Source organism: Physcomitrium patens, chromosome 23 (assembly GCF_059467195.1).
Source record: "Physcomitrium patens ecotype Gransden chromosome 23, ASM5946719v1, whole genome shotgun sequence".
Taxonomy (NCBI): domain Eukaryota; kingdom Viridiplantae; phylum Streptophyta; class Bryopsida; order Funariales; family Funariaceae; genus Physcomitrium; species Physcomitrium patens.
Window position 1 is genome coordinate 15,243,475 of NC_143432.1, and position 26,975 is coordinate 15,270,449.

At 37.9% G+C, this 26,975-nt stretch overlaps 2 protein-coding genes and 1 long non-coding RNA gene across 11 annotated transcripts; 1 reads left to right on the plus strand and 2 right to left on the minus strand.

Moving 5' to 3' along the window:
* Nucleotides 1-1,950: 1,950 nt before the first annotated feature.
* Nucleotides 1,951-6,374, minus strand: LOC112275874 (uncharacterized). Of its 8 annotated transcripts, none has more exons than XM_024506581.3 (8): nt 6,148-6,374; nt 4,715-5,126; nt 4,283-4,586; nt 4,057-4,159; nt 3,663-3,728; nt 3,394-3,570; nt 2,981-3,077; nt 1,951-2,651 (listed from the first exon to the last, which is right to left on the minus strand). In XM_024506581.3, exons 2-8 carry the CDS (start codon nt 5,054-5,056, stop codon nt 2,529-2,531), a joined length of 1,212 nt encoding a protein of 403 aa, XP_024362349.3. In that variant the 5' UTR covers nt 5,057-5,126; nt 6,148-6,374; the 3' UTR covers nt 1,951-2,528. The 8 variants fall into 8 exon arrangements, with proteins under 8 accessions (XP_024362349.3, XP_024362348.3, XP_024362347.3 ...); XM_024506580.3 differs by having other exon boundaries at nt 4,057-4,165; XM_024506579.3 differs by having other exon boundaries at nt 4,057-4,168; nt 6,148-6,372.
* Nucleotides 6,375-6,503: 129 nt separating this feature from the next.
* LOC149986588 (uncharacterized) lies at nt 6,504-7,173 on the plus strand. Its single transcript, XR_016500197.1, has 2 exons — nt 6,504-6,816; nt 7,035-7,173. It is a non-coding gene; the product is annotated as an uncharacterized LOC149986588 (long non-coding RNA).
* Nucleotides 7,174-7,860: 687 nt separating this feature from the next.
* LOC112275876 (protein CYCLOPS) lies at nt 7,861-12,932 on the minus strand. Of its 2 annotated transcripts, none has more exons than XM_024506586.3 (11): nt 12,277-12,932; nt 11,999-12,066; nt 11,669-11,839; nt 11,407-11,464; nt 10,870-10,934; nt 9,869-10,530; nt 9,462-9,511; nt 9,213-9,264; nt 8,882-8,942; nt 8,591-8,722; nt 7,861-8,256 (listed from the first exon to the last, which is right to left on the minus strand). In XM_024506586.3, the coding sequence occupies exons 1-11, from the start codon at nt 12,646-12,648 to the stop codon at nt 8,133-8,135; spliced, it is 1,815 nt and encodes a 604-aa protein (XP_024362354.1). In that variant the 5' UTR covers nt 12,649-12,932; the 3' UTR covers nt 7,861-8,132. The 2 variants fall into 2 exon arrangements, with proteins under 2 accessions (XP_024362354.1, XP_024362355.1); XM_024506587.3 differs by having other exon boundaries at nt 12,294-12,917.
* Nucleotides 12,933-26,975: the final 14,043 nt, after the last annotated feature.

Here is a 26,975-nt window from a genome sequence, read left to right on the forward strand (position 1 = left end):
TCAATGTAAGTTCCTCTATTTGTCGTCTCTATTCTCAATTCCTATCTCTCTTTTCTCTTCTTTTTTGTATGCTATCTTTATTTCCAAACTTGTTCATTCTCCTAATTAATTATTGTTATTGTAGTCCCATTTAATCTTCAGATCTAAATCTTCTAAAATTCCACCCCACCCATTTCACAACAACTAGTTGTATATTAATCTTTCACATGTAGCATAATTTGCAATATAAGAATTAGTTTTATTGGCAATGTTTAAGGCTTCGATTTTTGAGGCTAAAAGATGGGTGGTTTTTAACATCTATATTCTAAGATCTTTAGTGCTTAATAATTATCAATTTTATTTATCTACCCTTTGGTAAATAGTCCAATTTGATGTTATATCAAATAATAGAAAGTCTTGCAATATTATGAATATGTTGGTCAAATAGGCATTGTAACAAATATTTTCATTCTCTCTGCCTATAATTGAACCATGTATAAACTTTACAAGTCTATGAGTCATGTTACCATAGCAAAAGCTATGCCTTATGGTAGAACTATTTTCTTTGGATCTTTATGATCTATATGACAAAATAGATACTGATGATACAAAAGAAAGCAAGAAAATACAAGATGGAAAGTGAATTCGATATAAGATTTAGATTAAGTTGTAAAAACAACCATTACAAAATTAAATTGGTAATGCATCATTATATCTAATGCATTTAAAACATCAATAGTCTATGGCCAACAACTTGCTTGTTTGAACTCTCACATGGACTTGTTTGGCATGGCTAGGATGGAGTATTTAAGAACAATTATCTTGAACAACTTGTATTAGGAAGCATTATTTTGTGTTGTAGCAAAGTAGAGATTGTAGATTGACATACAATCTAAATTGATAGCTTGAGATCATTGGTTCCCATTTGGATTCTATTTCCTAATAGGAAAATAAAAATTGATAAATTTTAAGATACACAATTTGATAATTAATTTTTTCAAGTTTCCTTTCTTTGAGTAAATAGTCTAAATTTGATTTGATTGGTTGCACTTGTTGCATTAGTTGCAAAGGATTAGTCTTCACAGTTAATAAAATTTAGCACTACAATTTCTTGGCACTTAGAAAATACTTGGCAAAACAAATTTGTATTTGTGTTGCAAATTGTGTTATATCTTATAGATTGATATACAATTAAGCTTTTGAAATTTAATTCAAAGTTATGATTGTGATGAAATGGATAGAGTGGAATTTTTGAAGACATAGATTTGAGATTAAATGAGATGATGACAATGACTACTTAAAATGGGGGAGTAGATTAGGAATAAAGACGGCAGATAGGAGACGAGAGGAATGAAGGATAGAAATAGGAGTTGGGAATGGAATTGAAGTCAAAAAAGATAAGAACAAGGAAAACAGAGACAAGAAACAAAGAGATATAATGATAGTTTAGATAAGTGCATCAATTTATTAAAAACTTTGGTCTATATAACATTTACCTTTAAATATCACTATATTAATAGCTCTTTTTTTATTTTTTTGTATAACTTATTTTTAAAATTTTAAATAAAAATCATTAAAAAATATTTTAATTTTAAAAAATAAATATAAATAACATATAAAGAAAAGTATTTTTTTTTTTTGTAAGATTTATTTATATTGATTAAGTAAACATTATTAATTAGAAGTAGGTAGAATATGCTATATAGATATTATCTTTCTTTAAAATAATTGAAAAAGATTTGTAATTGCAAATTAAATCTTTACATTCTTATAGATATGCAATATAGCTCTTAAAACTTGTGCTACAAGTTTCTAACTTTTGTAAATCCGAATTAGAAGCAACCTACAACTTGATGCTTGGAGAAAAAAGGTTGCAATCTAAATGTAGTGATTAAATTAGTGAGTTTGAGGTGGAAAACAAGGAAGATGATCACATTTGCAGAATTCAAAAGAATAAATAAACGAAGGAAGGAAGGAAGGAAAGAATGAATGAATAAAGAAATGCAAAAGGTGGATGTGAAGGAATAAATGAATGAATGGGGTGGGTCACTGGTTGCTCTCCGAGGAGGGAGGGGGGGGGGTCCAGGTGGGAACAGCTTCCAGATTGCAGCATCGAATCTAAATTCTACTTCTACTTCGATCCATTCCCCTAATTAATTAATTAATCCCCCCCCCCCCAAGGCCAATACTAGGAAGTTGCTCCCTCCGAAATTTATACTCCCCTTCATCCCCTATCCTCCCCCCGAAATTCATTCAATCATTCATTCAATTAATGAATCAGCTGGACTAATTCTCTGGCTCTTCCTCCCTCCACCTGATCATCACTCGCTATATAACTTAACTTTACGAACTGTTCTTTTTCTCATTCCTTTCCTCTATTTGCATGAATGCATGCATCCACGTTGGAATCATTCTTCTGGAGAAATAAAACCACACCATTCCACCCTCCACCGCGTACAACACACCTCTTGCGTTTTGCCCGTCCACAACAAACAAATAGTATGTATATCTCTCTCAAATCCGGTCTGCAGTCCCGCAAAATGCCATTTTCATCGGAATTCATCGTGTATTGCGGGGTCGAACTCGTCTTCATCGTATGCCGTGCTGTAAAAAATGTAGGGATGGTTCAGCATCTCATCTAGCGACAACCGTTCATCCCTGTTCTCATCAGCCTGAACAGAACACAACACAACAGAACGCCACACCAGTCACTCACTCACTGGCACCCCAACATTGTTGTGAATGCTTATAACCAGTGCCAACTTCCTTACCCTGAGATTCACAATCTTCCAGTACATTTTGAGGAGTATTCACAACCCTAAACTCTAAACATTAACAGAGATGTTTGAAACCAAATATTGAGCTGACACACCCTAAATATTTTGACCCGGACATTGATGTACAAAAATTCTTCATTTTCACCCAGACGCACGAACTACTTAAATGGGCTTCCACATAAGCACATGACAATGTTTAACACAATATAGAAAAGACGGCGAACCTCATGTAAAAGGTAGTCGGATTGCTGCTTTGCGTAGTATAATTCTCCTGGTCTGAGTTTCTCCATGACAGGGGCAATCTCATCTTCAGTCAAATAGCTGAATATCATGCACCCGGGAGACACCGATTATTTTTATTGTTTTTTACGTAGTTGTGAATTATCTTTTAAATGATGGGCACTGCTAAATAGGTCACAAAGTAATACGAGTACCACTTACGCGAGCACACTTAACCGAGTAGGTACTAGAATACCACGGGCAATAGATTTGGAAACAACAGCCAAAGAAAGGCAAGGAGAAGCTTAAATGCAACAAGACATCAAGGTTAAGTCTCAACCTTAACCCGAAACAACCACTAACTGCGATCACAAGAATCGAAAGGATTGGTTTGAAGGGCAAAGGTAAGCAGGCTAACCCATCCTTGTTTCTGTCCAGTTCAGCGAATTTTCGTTTCGACTGAACTAGCTTTTCTGCTTCGAGCTGTTCTGCTAGTTTGGGGTGATGATAATCTTGTTCATCTTGCAATTGGTCGAACAATCCATGGTGAAACTCCTCCCAGCCTATCTTTCCATCTTTGTTTGTATCATGAGTCCTACATCAAGTTCACAAACCGCAATTGATATCCCAGTATTTATGAAAGAGTCAAGGACAGAACATCTTCTGCGTCTTGCGGGCAGACATTACCTTATTTGTTCCAGCCGGCACCACTGACGCACCCGAGGGTTATTACTGTCGTCGGGATGTAAAAAGCTGCAATGAATAAGAACGCTTTCGGTTAAAAGCTTTGTCCCGTCCTGGCAAATTGGCTCCAAATAATCGACTAATCAAAAAAAATTAACCGCATACTCAAGGTTGTGCACCACTAGTTTCACCTCTTAAAAGTGACGGTGGGACCATAACAAGACTCATTCCTTGTAATTCCTTAAAAGTAGGGCACAGACGCGGTACACACCCAGCCTATCCGCCCGCCTCCAAGTGGGCAAGATAATAGTAAATACCAGTGCAATTAACCATATAACTCCTGAAATATATAAGAAAATTATCTGATCGAGGTATTTGCAGGTATAAGTGACCTTACTCATTAAACTCAGTGGCATTAAGAAGCCCGTCGTTGTCTCTATCACATACTTCAAACTGCTGCTTGTACCATCCAGCATCGTCGAACTCCGTGCTGTTGTGTCCTGCAGCTACTGCTCTTAAATAGTCAAATTACTTACAATCTAGAGTAAAAAATGAAGTCAACACATATCTACTAATCGATTTGCACACCAACACTAAGCTGAGGTAAAGAGCACATTGTACACCTTGTTCTGCGCCCAACACATGTGGAAGGTACTCCTCAAGAGAGACGAGGCCATCATGATTCTTGTCATGAGATTCCATTTCACGATCGCTTCGATGTAACATTGCTTTCTTGCCTTGCACTAAATGCCATTCTAGCAGCTCAAGACTAGTGACATAGTCATCCCGTGGGTTAATGTCAATCAATGGGAACAATGAGGTGAGACGCTCGGTGATGTTGAACTGATCTTCATCATTCAAATACTCCTCAGGATCTTCGTAATCTGGATCCACATCGTGAGGGTCGACTTGATCATTCTTCAAGATCTGCCATCTCCAATATTACCAACAAATCACAACCTGCATCTAGAGTGCTCAAATGATAGACACGCCAGCTCAAAATTTGAAGAAGTTCCTAACTACCCGGAAAGAATCCTACTATACTACAGACCTACCTTAAGAGGTTCCCCACGATACGGTTCCTCGTGGTGACTTATACCACCGTTTTTTTGCAGTTGCTCTCCCAATTTCTTATACTGATCCTCGAAATGCTGCTTCTCCCATGCTAGATCCTCTTTTCTTCTTTCAAAGTCTGCAACTATGGGATCAAATGCTACGGGATCGTGGTGTTTCTTGTCATGATGCACCGCACGAACCTTTATTCGTTTACCAGGAAGTGTTCTTCTATGGGATCTTGTGTGTAGATTCGAAGGGCTATGCGACACAAGGTAAAGTGTCATGAATGCAACCACCAGCAGCAAGTAAATAAAGGATGAAAAGCTTGTCGACGCTGCCATTGTCCCGCTACCCTCATGCGAGTAATTCCCTTTGAAAAGCACAGAACTTAGAAGAAATCCATTGTTTGTCCTGATCACAAAAGTCCAAACAGTATGTCAATTCACACAATTCATCCAAGCTATATAATATCCTTTGCAGAAACCCCATAGAAAGTCGGCAACATTCATCGCCACTTGTGCGAACAGTCCAATTTGACATAAACGCGTAGTTCAAAGAAATGCCCAAAAATCAATGGCCAATCCAGTCACGCCTTCAGCACTGCAGATTACTGAAGAGCACAGTTGACAAATGCCAACATGCAAGGTAGAAAGAGCTAAGGCAACACGCACAAGAGGACATGATACGCAAGATAACGTAAGTCAATAAACACTAGAGGCAATTTGAAGATTTCACAGCCAACAGTAATAAGCTTTTTGACTTCCAAAAACTAACTGTCAAAGGGATAATAGTATTCTCAAAACTCAAAGATTGGCCGAAGATCAACGTTAACTAGAGAGAACTCCAACACAGCAAGATTTGAAGGAAGTTGCTCCATTCTCAAATGAATCGCGCTTTTCATATAACTACATACCGAAAGGATGAATCATTCAGGACAGGACAGCTGCTTCATAGGCAACGCACTGTGCTGAAAGCAACACAAAAGTAAATGAGGCGATTGAGTGGAGCCAACGAAATTCCAGGAGTAACAACCCAATACACGAGGTGGCAAGTTCTCCCCTTCCAACTAAGCACGTAGGTCATACAACATCTGCATTGTTATCGCTAAGGCCGAACCCTAAAGTAAGTAGTCTCGGCAGATACGTAATGTAGCTCACAAGATCTACTCTTTAAAAAGTAAGAAGCGGAGACCCAATGCATGACTTCGTAAAAAAAACGTTTAACACAACACACGATCATGAACAAGATCCCAGTGAGATACAAGGAGGAATCCAAAAATCAAAGCACCGCGACAGCAAGAGATATCTTACAAAAAAAATTCTGGATTGTGAATATGCGAACAATGCAAAAGACGAGAGTCAGATAGTAGTGCTGGAAAAGAGAGAGGGCAAAATCCTAGTGAGATAAGAGGACGCGGAGAATGAGAAGACACCAAGGGGAGGGGTTCAAGACCACGTTCCACGACGACGAGAAGGACCAGAGCTTCGATGGCAAGAGAGCAGAAGGTGGTGTCAGAGAACAACGTTGCAGGAGATCAGAGAAAGTAAGCAAAGACTGGGATGGAGGGTCGATTGGTCTCGAATAGGCATTGCCACTTGTGGTATCGTAACTTTCGGACCTACTCACGAGAGTCCGGATCCTAATTTGAGAAATCGTCGGGGTCATATGCCCATATTCATCATATTTTAGGACCCTTTGCTGATCGCTCATTCTAACCGCATCGGCGGCACCTGCCACAAGAGTCAATTTTTTACACAAATTCCAGTAAAAACGGTAATTACTTCTGCACACCTGTTTCCATTGGTGGTCGCCGTGGTGGGATCCTCGTTTAAACCTTAAAGCCTCATCATCGACCACGCGTTGTCTTCCCTGTGATACCGCCTTCAGATGCACGAGGCTGCGTTCATTTCTCCTAATGGAATGTAATCTCCCATCACAGCTTGACTGTTCGAACTTCGTTTTCTTAGAACGCAAACAAAGTGAGCGACGCGATGAGGTCACGATTAAACGACCTACCTCAAGCAGGAAAGTTCCTGCCATCGCCATCTCAGTATCGATCAGAATTGAAGGGCTTATTGACTATATTCAGAGCTACAGTAAGGTCGGTTATTTGCTTGCTAATTGCATATGAAGTTTTCTTTTGCTCGAAATCGATCTCAGCGACGTCATTCTATGTTGATGCAATATGCATAGCCATTGTGACCATGACGACCGTGAGGTATGGAGGCCTAGTTTCCAAAACCGTCAGCGTTGAGCCTTACACGGGCAGATTTGTTTTCGAAGGACTCATTCCAGTGGTTGTGCTCATGAGTGATGCAGTAAACTACATGGCAACGTTGTGGTGAGGAATTTTTAAACTATAAGCTCGAGGAGGAGGGCGGAGTCGTAGAAGATGAAGTGGAATACGTCTTGAAGGTTGTCGCTATCCTTGATTATGATAAGTCTGGGTGCTCTTAACATGGCGGATACTTACATGGCAAGAGAGACAAGACTTAAATTTTTAGTATGACAAGGGTTTCCATGGATCACTGTGTTTCATCTGTGAGTAAGATTCTTCGCAACTACCGTCCCCATTTCTATCAATACATAAAAAGGAGTTATTCACTTTTTTGGAGGTTTGATGTTTTCACTTTTCTACCCGGTTTAGATTTTAATTTGGATTCTTGTGCTCTTAGGTTTGTGATTAATGTAGGTGAGAGCATTAGTCGTCAACGAGAATAGCATTAGTTTTTAAAATGATCTATTTCACAGTATCCAGCAACCTCTGCTAAGAAAAATTATTTCTGGACCAATGGATTCGGATAACTGATGTTATGGTTTATAAAAATGACTAGTTGGATGTTCGCGTGGATATCAACACACTCGAGACATGGCGTACAGTGAGTTCAATGAACGACCTCCAGTTCAAGCTTCAGACAATTGTGATATGTTAGTTGCTGTGTGTATGAAACGTAACTGGTGTTTAGATTTTCTTTTAAGCCAAAATATGTTGATAGAGGCCGGGGGGTGCGGCCGTGCAAAAGAGGACAAGCATGTTCTACAGCCTTTCATGACGAGTGCATGCTAAGACTATTCAATATTGATTTCCGATAAGTTAAAGCTGGCATTCGGCATCAAAACTAAAACAGACGGTTATGACTCGGGATTAATCAGTGATACCATATATCTCTCAAATAGAAATTGTGGGGTAAGATACTTGCAAAGTTCAGCCCAGTGATCGAAATATTGCCAAGAGCTAAGGGAAGATCCTAGTTCTTTCTCATGGCTCACTTCAACACCTTTGTCGAGGCGCATGTTGGCATACATCAGTCTATCTGCAAATTTGTCAATGGGGTAAACAAAATTGTCTTTTCATCTGCTTCCTAGACCATTTATACATAATATGAACAATAATGCTCACTGACAGTCTATGCAACATTACATCTGCACATCACATCCCTGCATGCTCAACTTATATCTTTTGAGATCCTTGTTTTCTCTCTCCAGCTCCTTGTTTTTTTTCTCAAGCTCTTCTATATGTTTTGTTTGCTCGGAATCCTTCCTGCAAATAATCAGCAACGGACAAAAATCATGCTGGTCACCATATTACTTGTCACACGGTTTAGAGAGCAGACGAAAGATAATCAGTTAACATGCCAAGTCTCAACGTGGCCGGAAAACTTCTCAGCACTCTCTACCACATATTCGCAAACCAGGTCATGCATGGAATATATCTTTGTCAGCTACAACCAATCAGCTCGTACCACATTGTGGTTCAGTGCCCTATCAATCTTCTGTACCGTATAGCCTACACGCGTGAGGTTCAGAGCAGCACTGAAAATATTATCTCTTTCATCTACCTACACAATCAGCCTGACCACAACGGCGTGATTTACCTGTTCATAAACGATAGAGTCATTCGCAGGGACCGAACATCCTTTTCCAACTCATCAAGTCGCTTCACAGCAGCTTGCAGATCAGGAGGTCCAGCAACAGATGTGAATCCTCTACCCTTGGCCTCTGTCATTCTGCCATACACCCACAATGAGTACACTGATTAAATAAACCATGAAAATGCGCAAAAAAATTACAGAAGGAATTATCCTGAAACAATAAATTGATCAAGTTTATTATCTGATTATTTAATAGAAACGTTTTGATAAAACATCACATATGCAGGGTCTTACTTGCGATGTCGATCTACTCGACGTTTTTTGGTAGCAACGTCTATGCTATCCAAGCTTGCCCCTGAATGCAACTCAACCAGTTTCACAGACGAACACGTACAGATTAATGTATATTTCAGCACAACTAAATTTCAACATCGTGCAGGAATTCCACCGTAAGCAGACAACAGTGCAAAACATTCCACATACTCGTACAAATAAAACTGCGAGTAAACTGAGCAAGAGCAAGGTTTTCATTGGAGAGAACAATTATGAGCTGAACTCTTCAGTGCCAGCGAATCCACATTTCAGTACATGTCAAGGAAAGCCACATAAGGGAGGGACTACCTACCAGATATGGCTGCAGAATTGATGGACCCCATCCCTCGTAAACTATCCGGCACCTGCAAATGAAGAGGCTGCTTTGATCAAGATCAGAAAGCTCTATCTGATATCCAAAATATATATTGCAAGCTCCTCCCAACTTCCTAGAGGGATAGCTCAAAAACGTTCGTCATACTAAGGGGATAGTCAAAAGAGTGCAACTTCATTTTACAGGAATCGAAAAGAACCCAAACTGGATATGTTAACCATGTTATACCTTCGGTAGGGGTTCTTGGTTCTTAACTGAACCTTGAAACTCCAATCCCCCTGCTTGCAAAGACACACCATATGACTATCAAACAAAAAAATTCAAGAGCCACAAATTATGACACAACAAGAGACTTCATGAACGTAGCCGTAAGCCCCTAAACTCTGGTTCGTCTGAATAAGGTCTCTCCAATTGATAAACTCTGAAGTCGACTCACAATTAACTAACCACTTTAATGAACCGCTGCTTGCAACCTAACAAAGAAAAAACGACCATAGCTATACTTGAATAAGAGATATAACATTTGAAATGCTAAAGATACTCAAAACTGGTAAGGTCATATGCACAGACTAAAGGAGGACCAAGTTATTACTACGTTTCTCATCGGCGTAATGAGTGTAGTCTTGAGCACGAACCTAGGTCTGACATGGAGAAGGGTTCTGCCAAATTATGATCTCTTTCAGCATTCGCCCGTTTCAAGCTCTTGCTTCGCCCCATCATATTAGTCTGCCCTGAAGTACAAGGTATTTCATTCGAAATCTCCAATCTTAAATTTGGTGTTCCGCCGGATGAGTCACTAATTTTTGGCACTTGAACACTCTGCTGAACATAGCTCTCATCTGTTGGCCTTGAATTAATATTGTCCGTGTTCATATGCACATGCCTTTCCACTGTAGTATGAGGCCACTTTGAACCAGAGTTGATCTGCTTCATACCGATGCTCGAAGAGTCCAGTATGCCTGGTGGTGAGATCATAAAGTCACTCATACCCTGATTTTGTGCTTTCTTTCCTTTCATATCTTCAGAAACTCTAACATGGTTTTCAGGTTGGAAACCCAGTCTTAGCTTTGCTCTATTTAAACTACCCTTGAGCATGCCGACATAATCTGACACTGAAGTACTGACTGGGGGAGGTTGAGAGGAAGAGGGATCCGATGTCGGGATAGGTGCAAGTGCATGGGTAGCAGCTGTCCACCCGTCTTCTGTAGCAACAGTGCTGGGCTCCTTGTAAGAGACAGGTATTGTAGCCAAGTTGGTTCGTGGAACTACGGCGGTTCCCGACTCTACAAATCTACGCCTGTAGGCATTGCACATCTAGGGAGTTAGTACTGACGTGCATGAATGTTTCATCCCGCGAATACTATTCTAAAAGACGACTTCTTTTAATTCTGTACAAATTGAAACAGTTATCTCCGACGAATTCTTGAACAGCCCAGAATAACTATCGAAACAAGCCTAGCTGAGCAAGAGAACACCAATTACCACCTGGTAATGCAGGTAAAGAATGGTCAAGATCTCGACAATGAGTATGAGCCTGACTTTGGCGAACATGGGAGCTAAATCACATAAAGGAAAAGTACTAGTATTATGATTCCCTATTAGATGTAATTTCTCTATGAACTAGATCATCAAGTACCTCAGTTCTGAAGAGCGACTGCGTGTTACAGGCGCCTGTGAATCGAACCACATTTTCTGTGCTACCTGCCATAAACAACTTCTTGCTGGGATTACCTACAACCCTGATCAGCAATCCCTGACCTTCCACTAAAAAGAAGAATGACGTCTATATAAAGGCGACCCATCAGAAAAAGACGAGCTTGATTATAGGACAATAATTCTTGAATTACTTTGGTCTTTTCTTTGACGCATCGCTAATGACCGTGGTGTTACTACTGTAAAATTAAATTAATGTAAAATACCTATAGCTCATACAATAGATATACAAACCAAATCATAGTCCAGAGACTACACAACACATGTACGGAACCATCAATCCAAGGAAGCACTAACTACTAGGCTAGAAAATACCCTCGTCAATTCAAACAAATAGAACACAGCATGCATTGGTGCACGTTGATCTTTCTACATCATAAACTGACGCTGACCTAGATATGAATAAAGCGAGCTTCAGTAAATGCAGCTCAATGAAAAGTCCTTGTCAATGAGAATGAACCTTCGACTGAAATAAATCTGGTGCCGAGCGAGATTGCTTACTTGAACCATTACTGAGTCTGAAGCAGCACACATGTCAGAACAAATGGCTGGTTCAAATGTTCCTTGCCCTTAAAATATTTACACTACCTTAATCAACGTACGTAACCAATCTGAACCTCAAAAAACAAAGATCTTGCCAGAAGATTAGGCACTGCAGCGATACATTAAATAAGACGAAGCACACATTGGAACACAAAGGGAGAAGAGTCCAAATGCATTACCTAGACTTCATGGTGGCCTCCAGAGAATTATCAGGGTTAGGAAAAGATTTAGGCTGCGCGTAAACATCTTTCACACCATCAACTCGCTGAAAGAGGTCAATGCTACCAATGGTAAAGTTGTTATTGAAATTGTTCTGCTGCTTAAGAATTGCTGCCAGCTCGCCAGACACTCTGCATACAAAATTGTAACGAAAATCATTGTTTCAGACACAAAACAGCAATAGAGGTTTTATACCTATACCTCAACATGACCAATGATAAGGTTACGATCGGCCATCTCCCCAAAATCGTATTTAAACTTCAATTATCAGATTTTAATTTGCTACTAACCTGCGAGGTACTGGCCGGGCGCGTTGTGAACGACCAGGAGTTGTGGCGCCAGTATTGGTTTCAGTATTCTGCGAAAGACAATTGCTTCGGTTCTCTCAGGGTCATCACGGGGAACTCCTCCAAGTAAGGCGTTGTCACAACACTTCTTCGTATTCAATACAGGGTTTTGTCAACTGGAAATAATCTCTTCATAAAAACCCCAACCTAACCAACCCACCACCACCACCACCATTTTTTGGTTTGCAATTTGAGCATCCAAGAAGCATTGGAGTACACACCTGGTTTAGAGTACTACCAGCAGAGTTAATCCAGGAAGAGAAGAGCTCCTCGCTGTCTCCCCTAGCATATTTGTTAGGGTCTGTGACAGGCGACGGGCCCAAGTTTTCAGCGGACGTCAAAGCGGGAGGCGAGGACTTTGTACTGCTCTCGAAAAAGCTCTGGATGAAGAGCTCCTCGGTCGTCTTTCGGGCAAAGCCTCCGAATTGCTCCATCTGCGCGGCTTGCTCTGCCAAGGAGCCAGGCGCTGATTGCAGAGAAGGCTGCGCGGTGGCCTTGAAGGCGAGCGAGAAGGCGGGAGAATGAGCCTGGGGGCCTTTGGATTGTAATTCGTGGAATCGACGAGTAAGTCGCCGCTCTCCCTGCATCTCCATAGTCCAATATGATCCAGGAGTGATGAAGGGGTGCTGAGTCACATAATCCGAATAGAAACGAGGATGGAGGAGCACGGGAGAGGGGAAAAAATGAGAAACCTAGTGAGCAGAAAAGAAACGAGGGAAATGACGAAAGGACCTGAAGATGCGACTGAAATCTGGAGGATTGGGAATGCAATGTAACAGGAGAGAGAGAATAGAGGGGAGGGGTTGGCGGGATGTAAGGGTTGAAGACTTGCGATAGACTAACATGAAGTGGGCAGCATTGAACATTGAGGGGGGGGGGGGGGGGGGGGGGAGGGGGGGGAGTATCTAACGGAGAGGGAGGAAGAAGAAGTCAACAAAAGAGGACAATTCTACAGCTGAGTGTAGTGGGCTAGCGCTTGTGAAGGACGAAAAAGAAGGACGAGGAAGGCAAGAATGCCTGAAGCTCAGAACTTTGGGCCCCCTGAAGCTGCCGGTGACTAGGCGGGTAGCTTCGAAATATACTGATTCATACGGCACTGTGATATACTGAAGGAGTGTTGCATCTGAAGCATGCTTGTGCTACTTTCTATCAACTTCTCCATGTCCGCCTCATTTCGACTCTTGCTATCTGTGGTTCCGATTCCTTCCCCGTCTCTGTTATCCTTTCACGACACAAGGTTACCATCTCGGCTAAATAAGAGGGCTGCAGCGGCACTGGCATTTGCTGTACCATTGATTTATTAGTACACACCCGGCAGTCCGCACAAGGAACCTTAAGTCAAATTTACGTTTAAGAAGTTTCATGCTTGATCAATCATTGATTTTGTTTGATAATCTCCGCTTCGGGTTTCCACCTTCACCTCAACTGACGTTGTGACCATTCTTCGGAAATAATGTGTGTAATTGCGCATGAAATCCCATTGCCCGTAGTATTATACATATGAATATGTGAATATATATATATATATATATATATATCTCTCTCTCTCTCTCTCTCTCTCTCTCTATATATATATATATATATATATGTGTGTGTCCTCTCCTCCCTGCATTATTATCTCAACTCTTTCGGGATACCCCTTTTCCCCTTCTTTTCCACGTGCGCCACTGCATCCCTTCATGTTCCCAGGCTCATCATGCTTGGCATTATCTCATTGTATATTTCTTTTGTTTTCACTTCGTGTCCATCTGTACGTTATTTCGTTTGTCCTACCCTCCGTCTTTCCTTCTCCTTCATTCTTCTTTTTCTCTTTGAGAATTTGAATCTACAAGGCTCTATATCGCAAAGGATGTGACAGAGGCGAGGATGGGAATCCACAAAATGTTCCTTAGAACCCAAGTCGTTGGCAATTGAGTCCAGGCCAAAGGCTATGCATCATTGAAGAGGAAAGGGGAGTACAATCGAGATTTTGCACGTGCCATGTGGTTCAGAGAACAATGTACACCAAAAAGTATCGTAAAAGTAAAAGTCGAGGATCCTGGGAACACGTGGTTCAATTCGAGATACGGCCAGTGAAGATGGGACTAAGGGTGGGGACACGACACTGCAGAATCACCTGGTCAGCAGGAAGAAGGGGCGAGAATTATTATTATTGCCAGGGCTACGAAAGGAGAAGCAGATGACGACGACGACGACGATGGTGTACACCGTGAATAAGTAGTTCTGGCTGGGTTCATGTAGTTTGGGTGGCACTAGAGTAAGACTGTGCTGTCGCGCGCACAGACACTGCGGAAGTATCGGCATGGTGTGCTTCTCTGGGTGCTACTTATCCAGGCTAACGACGACCCCGTCAAGGCCCGATATCCCTTCCCTCCACCTGCACGTGGCCCTGCAACTAACCTGGGTCCTGAACTTGAATTCTACGACTAATTGAATCGGCTCTTTATGGGATCTCTTGATTCCCTTCTCCCTGTCCATTTCAAATGACCACTTCTTCATCTGCCTGGGTTTATTCAAGGTTTGGACGCCGGCGATTTTTCTTAGATTTTTCGACCTCTACCTGATACTCGTAATTCTTGTGGATTTGTGAACCTCCCTCGGCCGCAGTCAGAGGAATTCGCACTCCTCTGGAAGCGCGTCGTTGATGTCTAATGGGTGCTAAGAGATAATTGTTTCTGCTACTTTGGATCATTTTCTTCAGGATTGCTGGAGTGCGTGTTACAGGTACTTCCGGAGCCCACGTCTTTATGATTTTTGCTAGCGGCCCGGCCTCTTAAGTTCGCTCGTTCGCTTTGTAACATGTGCTGTTTCAATAATACGTTAATATCTAGTTCATTCAGCTAGTTGTGCGATTTCGCGACCGTTAGAAAATTTTGCTTGAGAGCTCTGAGGGAACTGCTCTCTTCAAATAATTCTCTCATTTTAGGAATCGCCTACCTGTTGTCGTTCTGTGACGTATTTCTACCTCTTCCGTGATCTGATAGTGGAAGAGGTGAATCCTGTGCTCTTCAGCACAGCTTGGAACTAATTACGAAGAATAGAGAGATTCGAGTTTGAATTTGGATTGTCCCAACTAATATTCTTCGAGGAATGCACGCCTTGTGTGTGCTTCCCAGCAACATGCATCGGTGTACGTTTAGTGTTGTAATGAGCCATTTTCTTCACTGTTTACCTGTTTGAAACCATGCTGCGACGATAAACTCAGGAGTGAGATGTGACTTGATCATTTAATAGTTTGGAACATGTAGCACAAGGTGTGTAATTCGGCATTTGGAAAGGCACGTGACCTAAACAATCGATTCCTGGTTGCATGACTGCATTCTGCAGCTTTCTGCCTAACATATGTAGATAATATATGATTTGAGAGAGACATACGAGAGCTACTGTGATGGTCGGAAGTCGACCCTCACCCTGCTTCCAGGAAAAGCTAAGGGGAAGCGAGTTAAAAGCTGCTGTGTGCCCTAAGCCCATGGGCACGTCCCTGCAAGGAGCAATTGGGAGGGTTGACAATGCCTGGGAAGATTCTGTTTGCATGAGGGCACAACCCTGGGGTATTCAAGTGAATCGTCTCGGGTTGGTCCCAGGTGCCTCAGAGGCATCTGGAGACGACCCCGAGGGCTTTGGCCGTTGAGAAGCCAAGTGTGGTGCCCCGGGACCTAGGCAGCGCATGATTAAAGTCTCGCAAATGCACTAAGTTTCTGTGTCAATCCCCGCTCGGAACTAGCCAAGATCGGAACTAGCCAAGATAAGGGTTGACACAAGTGAGCAAGCAGTGACCTATTCGCTCGGCTGTAGTAGCCACAGGACAAACCAGGGCAGTAACACAACCCAAGTGGCAACACAATTGTGGGTCACGACATGATAGGGAGTTGCCGTGGGCTTATTTTTGGCAAACGTTATTTTTCAATGAACTGGTAACTAGATGCTTGAGGCAACAAGTGCACAAGAGGTGCAATTGAGCCAATAAGCTCCAACATCATAGAGAAGGTTGGTCAAAAAGAAACCTAATATGGAAGAGGTTAAAGTTCATCTTGAAAAAGATGAAGAAGAAACAAATTGAGAAAGAGATCAAAAAGGGATCAAAAAGAGAAAGTTGAGAGTTGAAAGTTGAGAGTTAATCATATGTTGAAAAAATCCAAGATGTTGCAAATATAATTTGTAACTTACTCTAATCTTTATTCTCTTTAAAGATGGTTGATAAGACTTCTAAGCTATTGATAGTGTCCCATACTAGGACAAGAAGACCACCCTATGTCACGGACATAATCATATAAGTTAGTAATTACATATATAAATAGGTAGAAGTAAGTAAAAGTAGGTAAAAGTGAGTAAATTCTATAATATTTAATATGAAAGCTTTCTAGAAGCTTCATAGACGCTACTTTGACTTCATAGGTGTCTTTAATTGACTTTCTGGATTAGAAACGTGGTCAACAAGTTGGCCATGTGCCACACATCTTGTTAGCTTGAAGATCAAGCTAACTATGTGGCCCATACGTAGAAAAACTTGTCTTGTAAGTCAAGGCATGTATTCTACAAAGTCAACACATATTGAAGGTCCTATAGAACGTCGCCACGTAGCCCTAGTTAGATAGTATATATAGAGACAAGAGTGAAGGCTTCTTCACTCTTGTCAACTCCTTTCTTGCTTCCAGTCTAGTTTCAAGGGTCTCTAGTTTCTTTGTCTTTTGGCAATAGCCATTCCAGTTTCTCTTTCAATATACATACTTGTTTATTTATATTTTGTTACCTTTCTTTGAATGAAGGCTCACTTGTCTGAATTATTTTTTCATCGAGTTCTTGTCCTTGACAGATTGACAAGAGTACATCTACAATATCAGAGCTTTGTCTAATCTTCATTAAGAGTGGATTACCCCTTTTTCTTGATAAGATATAAGCATATTAGAAGTTGCGGATTATCCTCTTCTAAACTGATATTGTCCTTAGTATTTTCTTTGTTCTCAAGTCCTCTCTTCTATTTGTCTTGAGCGATATTAGACATCTTCTCTCTTCTAAGTGTTATGATGGCAGAACTTGTTGAAATGAAGAGTGCAATGGTACAAATGCAAGAGCAATTGAGGGAGTTAATGCTTGCGATGCATCAACTCAATTTACCACCACAATGAGCAATAAGATTCGCAGGAAGTGAAGATATAGAAATGGTTGGAGCTGCTTCAACATCTATCCCAAATCATGTCCTTTCTCCTATGGTGGAATGCCCTTCAAATGTTAGAGAACCAAGAATTGCCCTACCCGAGAAGTTTGATGGCACCAGATCCAAGTTTTGAGGATTTATCAATCAAGTGCAACTTGTGATTGAACTTCAACCCCAAAGCTATCTAACTCTAGGATCGCAAGTTAGATTCATCGGTACGCTTCTTTTAGATTCAGCACTATCGTCATTTTCATCTTTTCTTGAACGACGAGATCTAATATTGGATAATATAGAGGCTTTCTTGGCAGAGTTTCAATCCATGTATAGAGAACATGATGCAATTCGTATTGCAACCAATAAGATCTGTATTTTACAACAAGGCAATCCATCAGTAACGTTATATGCTTCACAATTTCGACAACTTACAACTGATATCAAGTGGGATGATGCTGCACTTATTAGTCAATTTTTCTACGGATTACAATATGAGGTAAAAAAATTAATGCTCAACTTACTTGATCCTCAAACATTGAGTCAAGCAATTGACTTTGCTGTGAAGTGCGACAATTGCCTCTTTGAATTTCGATCTGAGAACCGTACAAGTGAACCTCAACGTTACTATAATTCAATGGCAACACCAACACCTCTTCAACACATACATTCGGAAGTAGAGGATATGCAAATTGATGCAGTATGTTTCAAACCTCTTACTGAGCAAAAAAAGACTCGTCGTCGTCAAGAAGGATTATGTTTATATTGTGGAGAACCAAAGCACACTACTCAGCATTGTCCAAAGAAACGACACAATCACAAAATGAGGAGTATGGCTGTGAAAGAAAACAATATGTCGGAAAACGAGTTTGTCCAGCTACAATAGAAACCGTGCGGTTGGAATCTTAGACAACATCTAGTAAAGGTCTTATTCTCTCCTCAGAGCCCTCTCCTTGTTTTACATTAAATGTTATTTTATGACCTAAATATTACAAAGTCTCTGCCTTGTTAGATTCAGGAGCCTCAACATGTTTTTTAGATGAAGAATTTATTAAAAGACATAGCATATCTTTAGTAAAGAAAACTAAACCTGTTCATGTAGAAGTCATAGATGGTCGTCCATTGTCTTTTGGAGATATTATTCACAAAATCCTTCCTATAGAAGTAATAATCAATGGTCATAATAGTTTTGTAGTATTTAATATCATTAGATCTCCCTCTAATCCAATCATTTTAGGTTTATCGTGGTTAGAAAAATACAACAGTCAAATAGATTGGATTTTCCAAACTCTTACTTTTTCTAAAAGTATAACTAATAGTGTAGTTAATGAAGTAGAGAGTCATAAGTCCAATTCAATTAAACCCGTATTTATAGGTGCAAAAGCTTTCTTGCATGCTGCTATGAAAGAATCACCATATATTATTTATGCCACACTTGTTTCTACTGGTGAAAAGACTTCAAGAGGCATTCCAAACCAATATCAAGAATTTCAAGATATATTTGAAAAAAAGAATGCGGATTTACTTCCGGAACATCGTCCCTATGATTGCTCAATTGACCTTCAAGAAGGAGCACAATCGCCATTTGGACCAATCTACAGTTTATCACAAAATGAGTTGGCTGAACTCAAGGAGTATATTGAAGAAAATCTAGCCAAGAATTTCATACGCCATTCTAAATCTCCAACAGGAGCTCCAATTCTATTTGTGAAGAAAAAAGATGGATCATTGCGGATGTGTGTTGATTATCGAGGACTCAACAAGATTACCATCAAGAATAGGTATCCACTACCTTTAATATCAGGACTTCTTGATCAGTTGAATCAAGCTAAGATCTATACAAAAATAGATCTTCGAGAGCATACAATCTAGTACGCATCAAAGAAGGAGATGAATAGAAGACTAAGTTTTGAATTAGGTATGGACATTTTGAATATAACGTCATGCTTGTTGGACTTACAAATGCACCAGCAGCTTTTCAATATCTAATGAATGATGTTTTTTGAGAGTTTTTGGACGGTTTTGTGGTCTGTTATCTAGACAACATCTTGATCTATTCTAAGAACCTAGAAGAACATAAACTTCATGTTCATCGTGTATTACAAAAATTAAGAGATGCAGGACTCTATGCCAAGAAAGAAAAATGTGTCTTCCATACTACTCAAGTCGATTTCTTAGGTTACATCATTTCAAATAATGGACTTATGATAGATCCTAAAAAAGTTCAAACTATTATAGACTGGAAGATCCCAAAAACGGTAAGAGATGTCCAATGTTTTTTAGGATTTGCCAACTACTATCGGATCTTCATCAAAGACTACTCTCGAGTTGCAGCTCCACTTACACGTTTGACTTGTAAAGACAAACTCCAATGGAATCAAGAAGTGGAAGTTGCTTTTGAATCTTTGAAGACAGCGTTTGTTTTTGCACCAATCTTATATCGTGTTGATTTTTTCAAAGCATTCTTTATGGAAATAGATGCATCAGACTTTGCTCTAGATGTGGTTTTATCACAAATGGGAATAGATGACAAACTTCATCCAGTAGCCTTTCATTCAAGAAAATTTTCACAAGCAGAAATCAATTATGAAATCCACGACAAAAAACTTCTTGCAATTGTGGATTCTTTTCAAGAATGGCGTCATTATCTAGAAGGCGCTTTCCGTCTAGTCATCGTATATACGGATCACAAGAACCTCGAATAATTTATGTCAACATGCGTAATAAATCGTCGCCAAGCTCGTTGGAGCATGTCTTTATCAAGATTCGAGTTCATCATAACTTATCAGCTAAGAAAACAATAAGGTTTGTCTAATGCCTTGTCTAGACGTTCTTTTCTTGTACCAAAAGAAGGAGATGTAGCTTTTGAGCAATAAAGAACGGTTCTCTTGAAGCTGAAGCAATTTCATCTTCGAGCAATAAAGAACGGTTCTCTTGAAGCTGAAGCAATTTCATCTTCGAGCAATAAAATCAACATTAACTGTTGATTTAACTTTTTTTAAGCAAATCCAGTTAAGTATGTCTTTAGATCCTCTTGTTCATGATATCAAGAATAATTCTTCTAAATATCATGATCCCTCTAAATTTGAATTCAAGAACAATCTACTCTATTTCGAAGGATGCCTATATGTTCCATAAGGAGAAGCACGTTTATATGTTCTTCAAGCTCGTCACGACTTCCCAGCAGCAGGATATTTTGGATATAATAAGACTTTGGAGCTGATATTTAGGGATTTTCGGTGGCCTCTAATGTGGAAGGCAGTTAAAGGCTTTGTACAATCATGTGATATTTGCTCAAGATCGAAAACTCCTCGTCATCAACCTTTTGGACTTCTTTAGCCATTATCCATTCCAAAACAATCATGGTCTTCTGTTTCTATGGACTTCATCACAGATCTTGGAATCTCAGGTTCTTATGACTCTATATTTGTGATAGTAGATCGTTTTACCAAGATGGGACATTTTGTACCATGTACAAAATCTATCACAGGTGAAGAAACAGCTAAACTCTTTCTTGACAATATCTATCGCTATCATGGATTACCCAAGGATATTATATCAAATAGGGGAACTCAATTTGTATCAAGATTTTGGTAGACTCTTTTCAAGATTCTAAAAGTGGTTATAAAACTATCTTTGGCATTCCATCCTCAAACTGATGGACAAATGGAGCGTGTTAATCAAGTTTTGGAGCAATATTTAAGATGTACCATTAATTACCAACAAGATGATTAGACAACTCTTTTGCCATTGATAGAGTTTGCTTACAATAACATGGTACATTCTTCTACAAAACAAACACCTTTCTTTGCTAATTATGGTTATCATCCACAACTTGATACTTTTGATTTTTCAGAAGTTGATAATCCTACTACAAAAGATTTAGCAATTTATTTATCAAAGCTACATGCAACGATGAAGGTGCAGTTTAAAGAAGCTCAAGAACAACAAAAGGTCAATGCGGATGTCTATCGAAAGGAACAACCATCATTCGTCTTGGGTGATAAGGTATGGCTACTTCATCGCAATATCAAGACCACTCATCCTTGTGACAAGTTGGACTATCAAAGGCTAGGACCATTTTCTATTTCTGCACAAATCAATCCAGTTGCATATCGTTTACATCTACCAGAGTCAATGAAAATCCATCCAGTATTCCACGTATCTCTTGTTGAACCATACATGACAGTGGACATACCAAGAAGATGACAAGCTCCACCTCCTCTTGTAGAAGTAGACAATAATGAAGAGTTTGAAGTAGAAGAAGTCTTAGATTCAAGGCGGCCCCAAAATAAATTAGAATATCTTGTCCATTGGCGTGGATATGATATTAGTGAACACACATGGGAGCCAATAAAGAATCTTGCAAATGCAACAAAGGCGGTGGAGGCTTTTCATCGACGACATCCATCAAAATCAAGATGAAAACCTTCTTTATAAAAGAAATAATATCTAGGCAAGATAACATTCTACTTTCAATCTTTGTTTATAGCTTCTTTGTAGTAGTGACGCTCAAGAGATGGAGAACCAACAACCAACGGATTCGACTCAAGAGCCTTCATTTGTTGACCTACCGGATGAGAAATTACGATTGTCACAACCTTCAAGACGATGCAATCGAGATGAAGATCTTCAAGAACGACATGTTCTTCTTCGAATAGATGGCGAGATACAATGCGTTTGGCATCACGATTTGGGAAGGGACTCTTGATGTTTGGTGATTGTGCTAGAGATAGGAACATCTTCTGATGGTGTTCAAAATATTCTATTCGAAGGAGGTTACGAAGGCCTCATAAAATAACTAGGCGGTCTTCTCACCCTAGTATGGGACACTATCGATGGTTGAGAGGCCCTATCAATCATCTTCAAAGAGAACAAAGATCAGAGTATGTGGCGAATACAATTCGTCGCATCATAGATTTCTTCAACATATGATGACCGCTTCTCGTGGAACTCGTCCTTAGAAGGGGGGATAATGTCACGGACATAATCATGTAAGTTAGTAATTACATATAAAAATAGGTAGAAGTAAGTAAAAGTAGGTAAAAATAAGTTAATTCTATAGTATTTAATATAAAAGCTTCTTAGAAGCTTCATAGACACTGCTTTGACTTCATAGGTGTCTTTAATTGACTTTTTGGATTAGAAACGTGGTCAATAAGTTGGCCATGTGCCACACATCTTGTTAGCTTGAAGATCAAGCTAACTATGTGGCCGACACATAGAAAAACTTGCCTTGTAAGTCAAGGCATATATTTTATAAAGTCAACACATATTGGAGGTCCTATTGAACGTCGCCATGTAGCCCATAGTTATATAGTATATATAGAGACAAGAGTGAAGGCTTCTTCACTCTTGTCAACTCCTTTCTTGCTTCCAGTCTAGTTTCAAGGGTCTCTAGTTTCTTTGTCTTTTGGCAATAGCCATTCCAGTTTCTCTTTCAATATACATACTTGTTTATTTATATTTTGTTACCTTTCTTTGAGTGAAGGCTCACTTGTCTAAATTATTTTTTTATCGAGTTCTTGTCCTTGATACCCTATTTTTTGAAAGATATTGAGGCCTTCACAACTTTTTTCAAATAAAACATTTGTAAGACCATCAAAAATCATTCGTATCTCTAATAAAATCATCAAAACATTAGAAGTCTCTTCTATCGTTGTGATATCAAATACATTGTATCTCACCATCTATTTGAGGAAGTACATATTATTCTCAAAGATCTTCATCTTGAATACATTGTGTTTAAGGTTGTGACAATTGTAATGTCTTGTTTGATATGTCAACAAATAATAGCTCCTAAATTGAATCTATTAATTATTGATTCTCTATTTTCTTAGTGCTACAAATACACAAAATTACAAATAAAAAAAGAAATAGAATGATATCTTTTTTGGATCTTATTTCTTTTATAATAAAGATATACTATTGTCCATCTTGATTTTGATGGATGTCATCACTAAAAAGCCTCAACGTTCTTTGCTGTATTTGTAAGATTTTTTGTTAGCTCCTATATATGTGTCATGTATATATATATTAAACTAATAATTATCTATACGATTAGATAAAAATATATAAAAATAGATTATTTCTATAATATCTTCTATAAAAGCTTTTAAGAAGCTTCATAGACATTGCTTTGATTTTATAGGTATCTATAATTGATTTTTTAGATTAGAAACATAGTCAATAAATTAGCCATGTGCCTTTCATTTTAATATCTTGAAGAACAAGCTAACTATGTGATGCATACATAGAAAACTTGTCTTATAAGCTAAAACATGTGTCTTACAAAGTCAACATATATTAGAAGTCAAATAGAATATTACCACATAGCTCCTACTTAGATACTATATATAGAGGTAAGAATGAAGCCTTCTTCACTCTTGTCAACTTCTTTCTTGCTTCTAGTCTATATTCAAGAGTTTCCAGTTTTTTTGTCTTTTGGCAATAGCCATTCTAGTTTCTTTTTAATATATATATTTTTTTATTTCCATTTTGTTGTACTTGTTTATTTACTTTCATGAAATTCTTGTCTCTAATAGATTGACAAAGATATACTTATAATATTAGAGCCTTGTCTTTTCTTAATTAAGAGTAGATTATTCATTTTCTTAATAAGACATAGGCATATTAGAAGTTGCAAATTATCCTCTTTTAAATTGATATTGTTCTTAGTATCTTCTTTGATGTCCAATCTTCTCTTTTATAGGACTTGAAAAAAATTAGATATTTTTTTTCTAAATATTATCATAGCACAGCCTATTGAAATCAAAAGTACAATGGAACAAATGTAAGAGCAATTGAGAGAGTTAATACTTGTGATGCATCAACTCAATTTACTACTACAAAAAGCAATAAGAATGGTAGGAAGTGAAGATATAGATATGATTGGAGTTGATTTAATATTTGTATCAAATCATGTCCCTTTTCAGATGATAGAACATCCTTTCTGTACTAGAAAACCAAAGAATTACCTTGCCTAAGAAGTTTGATGGCACAAGTTTTAAGTTTTGAGGATTTATCAATTAAGTACAACTTTTGATTGAACTTCAATCCCAAAGATATCCAATTCTAGAATTACAAGTTAGATTCATTAATACACTACTTTCAAATTCAGTATTATCATGATTTTCATCTTTTTTTGAATGACTAGATCAAATATTGGATAATTTAGAGGCTTTTTTGACAGAGTTTCAATCCATGTATGGAGAACATGATGTAATTCGTGTTGCAACCAATAAGATCCATATTTTGTGATAAGACTATCAATCCGTAACATTATATACTTTACAATTTTGAAAACTTATAATCGATACCAAGTAGAATAATACTACATTTATTAGCCAATTTTTTTATAGATTATAATATGAAGTAAAGAAATTGATGGTGAATTTACGTGATCTTCAAACATTGAGTCAAGAAACTAACTTTGCTATAAAGTGTGACAATCAAATTTTAGAATTTTAATCTAAGAATTGGATAAGTGGACCTCAACATTGTTATAATTCAATGGCAACACCAATGCCTTTTCAATACATATATTCAAAAGTAGAAGAAATACAAATTGATGCAATACATTTCAAACATCTTAATAAGTAAGAAAAGACTCATTGTTGTCTAGAAGAGTTATACTTATATTATGGAGAACCTAAGCACACTGTTCAACATTATCCAAAGAAGCAACAAAATTGTAAAATGAAGAGTACAAATATCAAAGAAGAAAATATATTGAAAAAAAAATTTATCCAGCTATAATAGGGATCGTGTAGCAAAAATCTTATACAATACTTAATGAAGGTCATAATTTCTCTTCAAAATCTTTTCTTTATTCTACATTAAATATTATTTAAGGACCTAAACATTATAAAGCCTCTACTTTGTTAGATTTAGGAGCCTCAATGTGTTTCATAGATGAAGAATTTGCTAAAAGACTTAGTATATCTTTAGTGAAGAAAACTAAACCTATTTATGTAGAAATCATAGATGGTCGTCCATTATCTTTTGAAGATGTTATTAATAAAATTCTTTCTATAGAAGTAATAACCAATGGTCATAATAGCTTAGTGGTATTTAATATCATTAAATCTCCTTCTAATCCAATCATTTAAGACTTATCATGGTTAAAAAAATAAAATCCTTGAGTAGATTGGATATCTTGTACTCTTGACTTTTTTAAAAGTATAACTAAGAGTGTAGTTGATCAAGTAAAAAATCACAAGTCTAGTGCAATTAAACTTGCATTTGTAGGTGTAAGAGCCTTCTTATATGCTGCAAAAAAAAGTTCACCTTGAGTCATTTATGCCACATCCATTTCTAATAATGCAAAGACTTTAAGTGGCATTCCAAGCCAATATTAAGAATTTTAAGATGTATTTGAAAAAAAGTATGTAGATACTCTTCTAGAACATCATCTCTATGACTATTTAATTGACCTTCAAGAAGGAGTACAACCGCCATTTGGACAAATCTATAATTTATTACAAAATGAGTTGGCTAAAATCAAGGAGTATATGGAAGAGAATCTAGCCAAGAACTTCATATGCGATTCCAAATCTCTAGCAAGAACTCTAATTCTATTTGGAAAGAAAAAAGTTAGATCATTGTAGATGTGTGTTGATTATTGAAGATTCAATAAGATTACTATCCAGAATATGTATCCACTAATTTTAATATTTGGACTTCTTGATCAGTTGAATCAAGCTAAGATCTATACAAAAATAGATCTTCAAAGAGCATATAATCTGGTACGCATCAAAAAAAAAAGAGATGAATGAAAGATTACATTTCAAATCAGGTATGGATATTTTGAATATAATGTCATGTCTTTTGGATTTATAAATGCACCAACAACTTTTTAACATCTTATGAATAATATTTTTTGAGAGTTGTTGAATAATTTTATAGTTTGTTATCTAGAACATCTTGATCTATTTTAAGAATATAAAAGAACATCAATTTCATATTTGTTATGTGTTACAAAAATTAAAAAATATGGAACTCTATACTAAGATAGAAAAGTTTGTATTCCATACTATTCAAGTTGACTTCTTTAGTTATATCATTTTAAATGATGGATTTATGATGGATTTTAAGAAATTTAAAATTATTATAGATTAGAAGATCCTAAAAATGATATGAGAGGTCCAATGTTTTTTGGAATTTGCCACATACTATCGAATCTTCATCAAGGACTTCTTTTGAATTGTAATTTTACTTATACATTTGACTTATAAAGACAAACTTCAATGGAATGAAGAAGCAAAAACAACATTTGAAGCTTTAAAGATAGCTTTTGTTTTTGCACCAATCTTATATTGCATTGACTTCTCCAAGGCATTTTTTATGGAAACAGACATATTGGACTTTACTTTAGATGTGATATTATCAGAAATACAAATATATGATAAACTTCACTTAATAGTTTTTGATTCTAAAAACTTTGAAGCAACTAAAATTAACTATGAGATCTACAATAAATAGTTTTTTGTAATTATGGATTCTTTTCAAGAATGGCATCATTATTTAGAAGACACTTCCAATCCAATCATTTTATAAACAAATGACAAGAATTTCAAATATTTTATTTCAGCACATATTCTAAATTTTTTCTAAACTTGTTAGAGCATATCTTTATTAAGATTTGATTTCAAGATCACTTATTGTCCTAGAAAATAACAATGTTTATCAAACATCCTTTCTAGAGATTCTTATCTTGCACCAAAAGAAAAAAAATGCAACTTTTGATGAACAATGAATGTTTTTCTTGAAGCC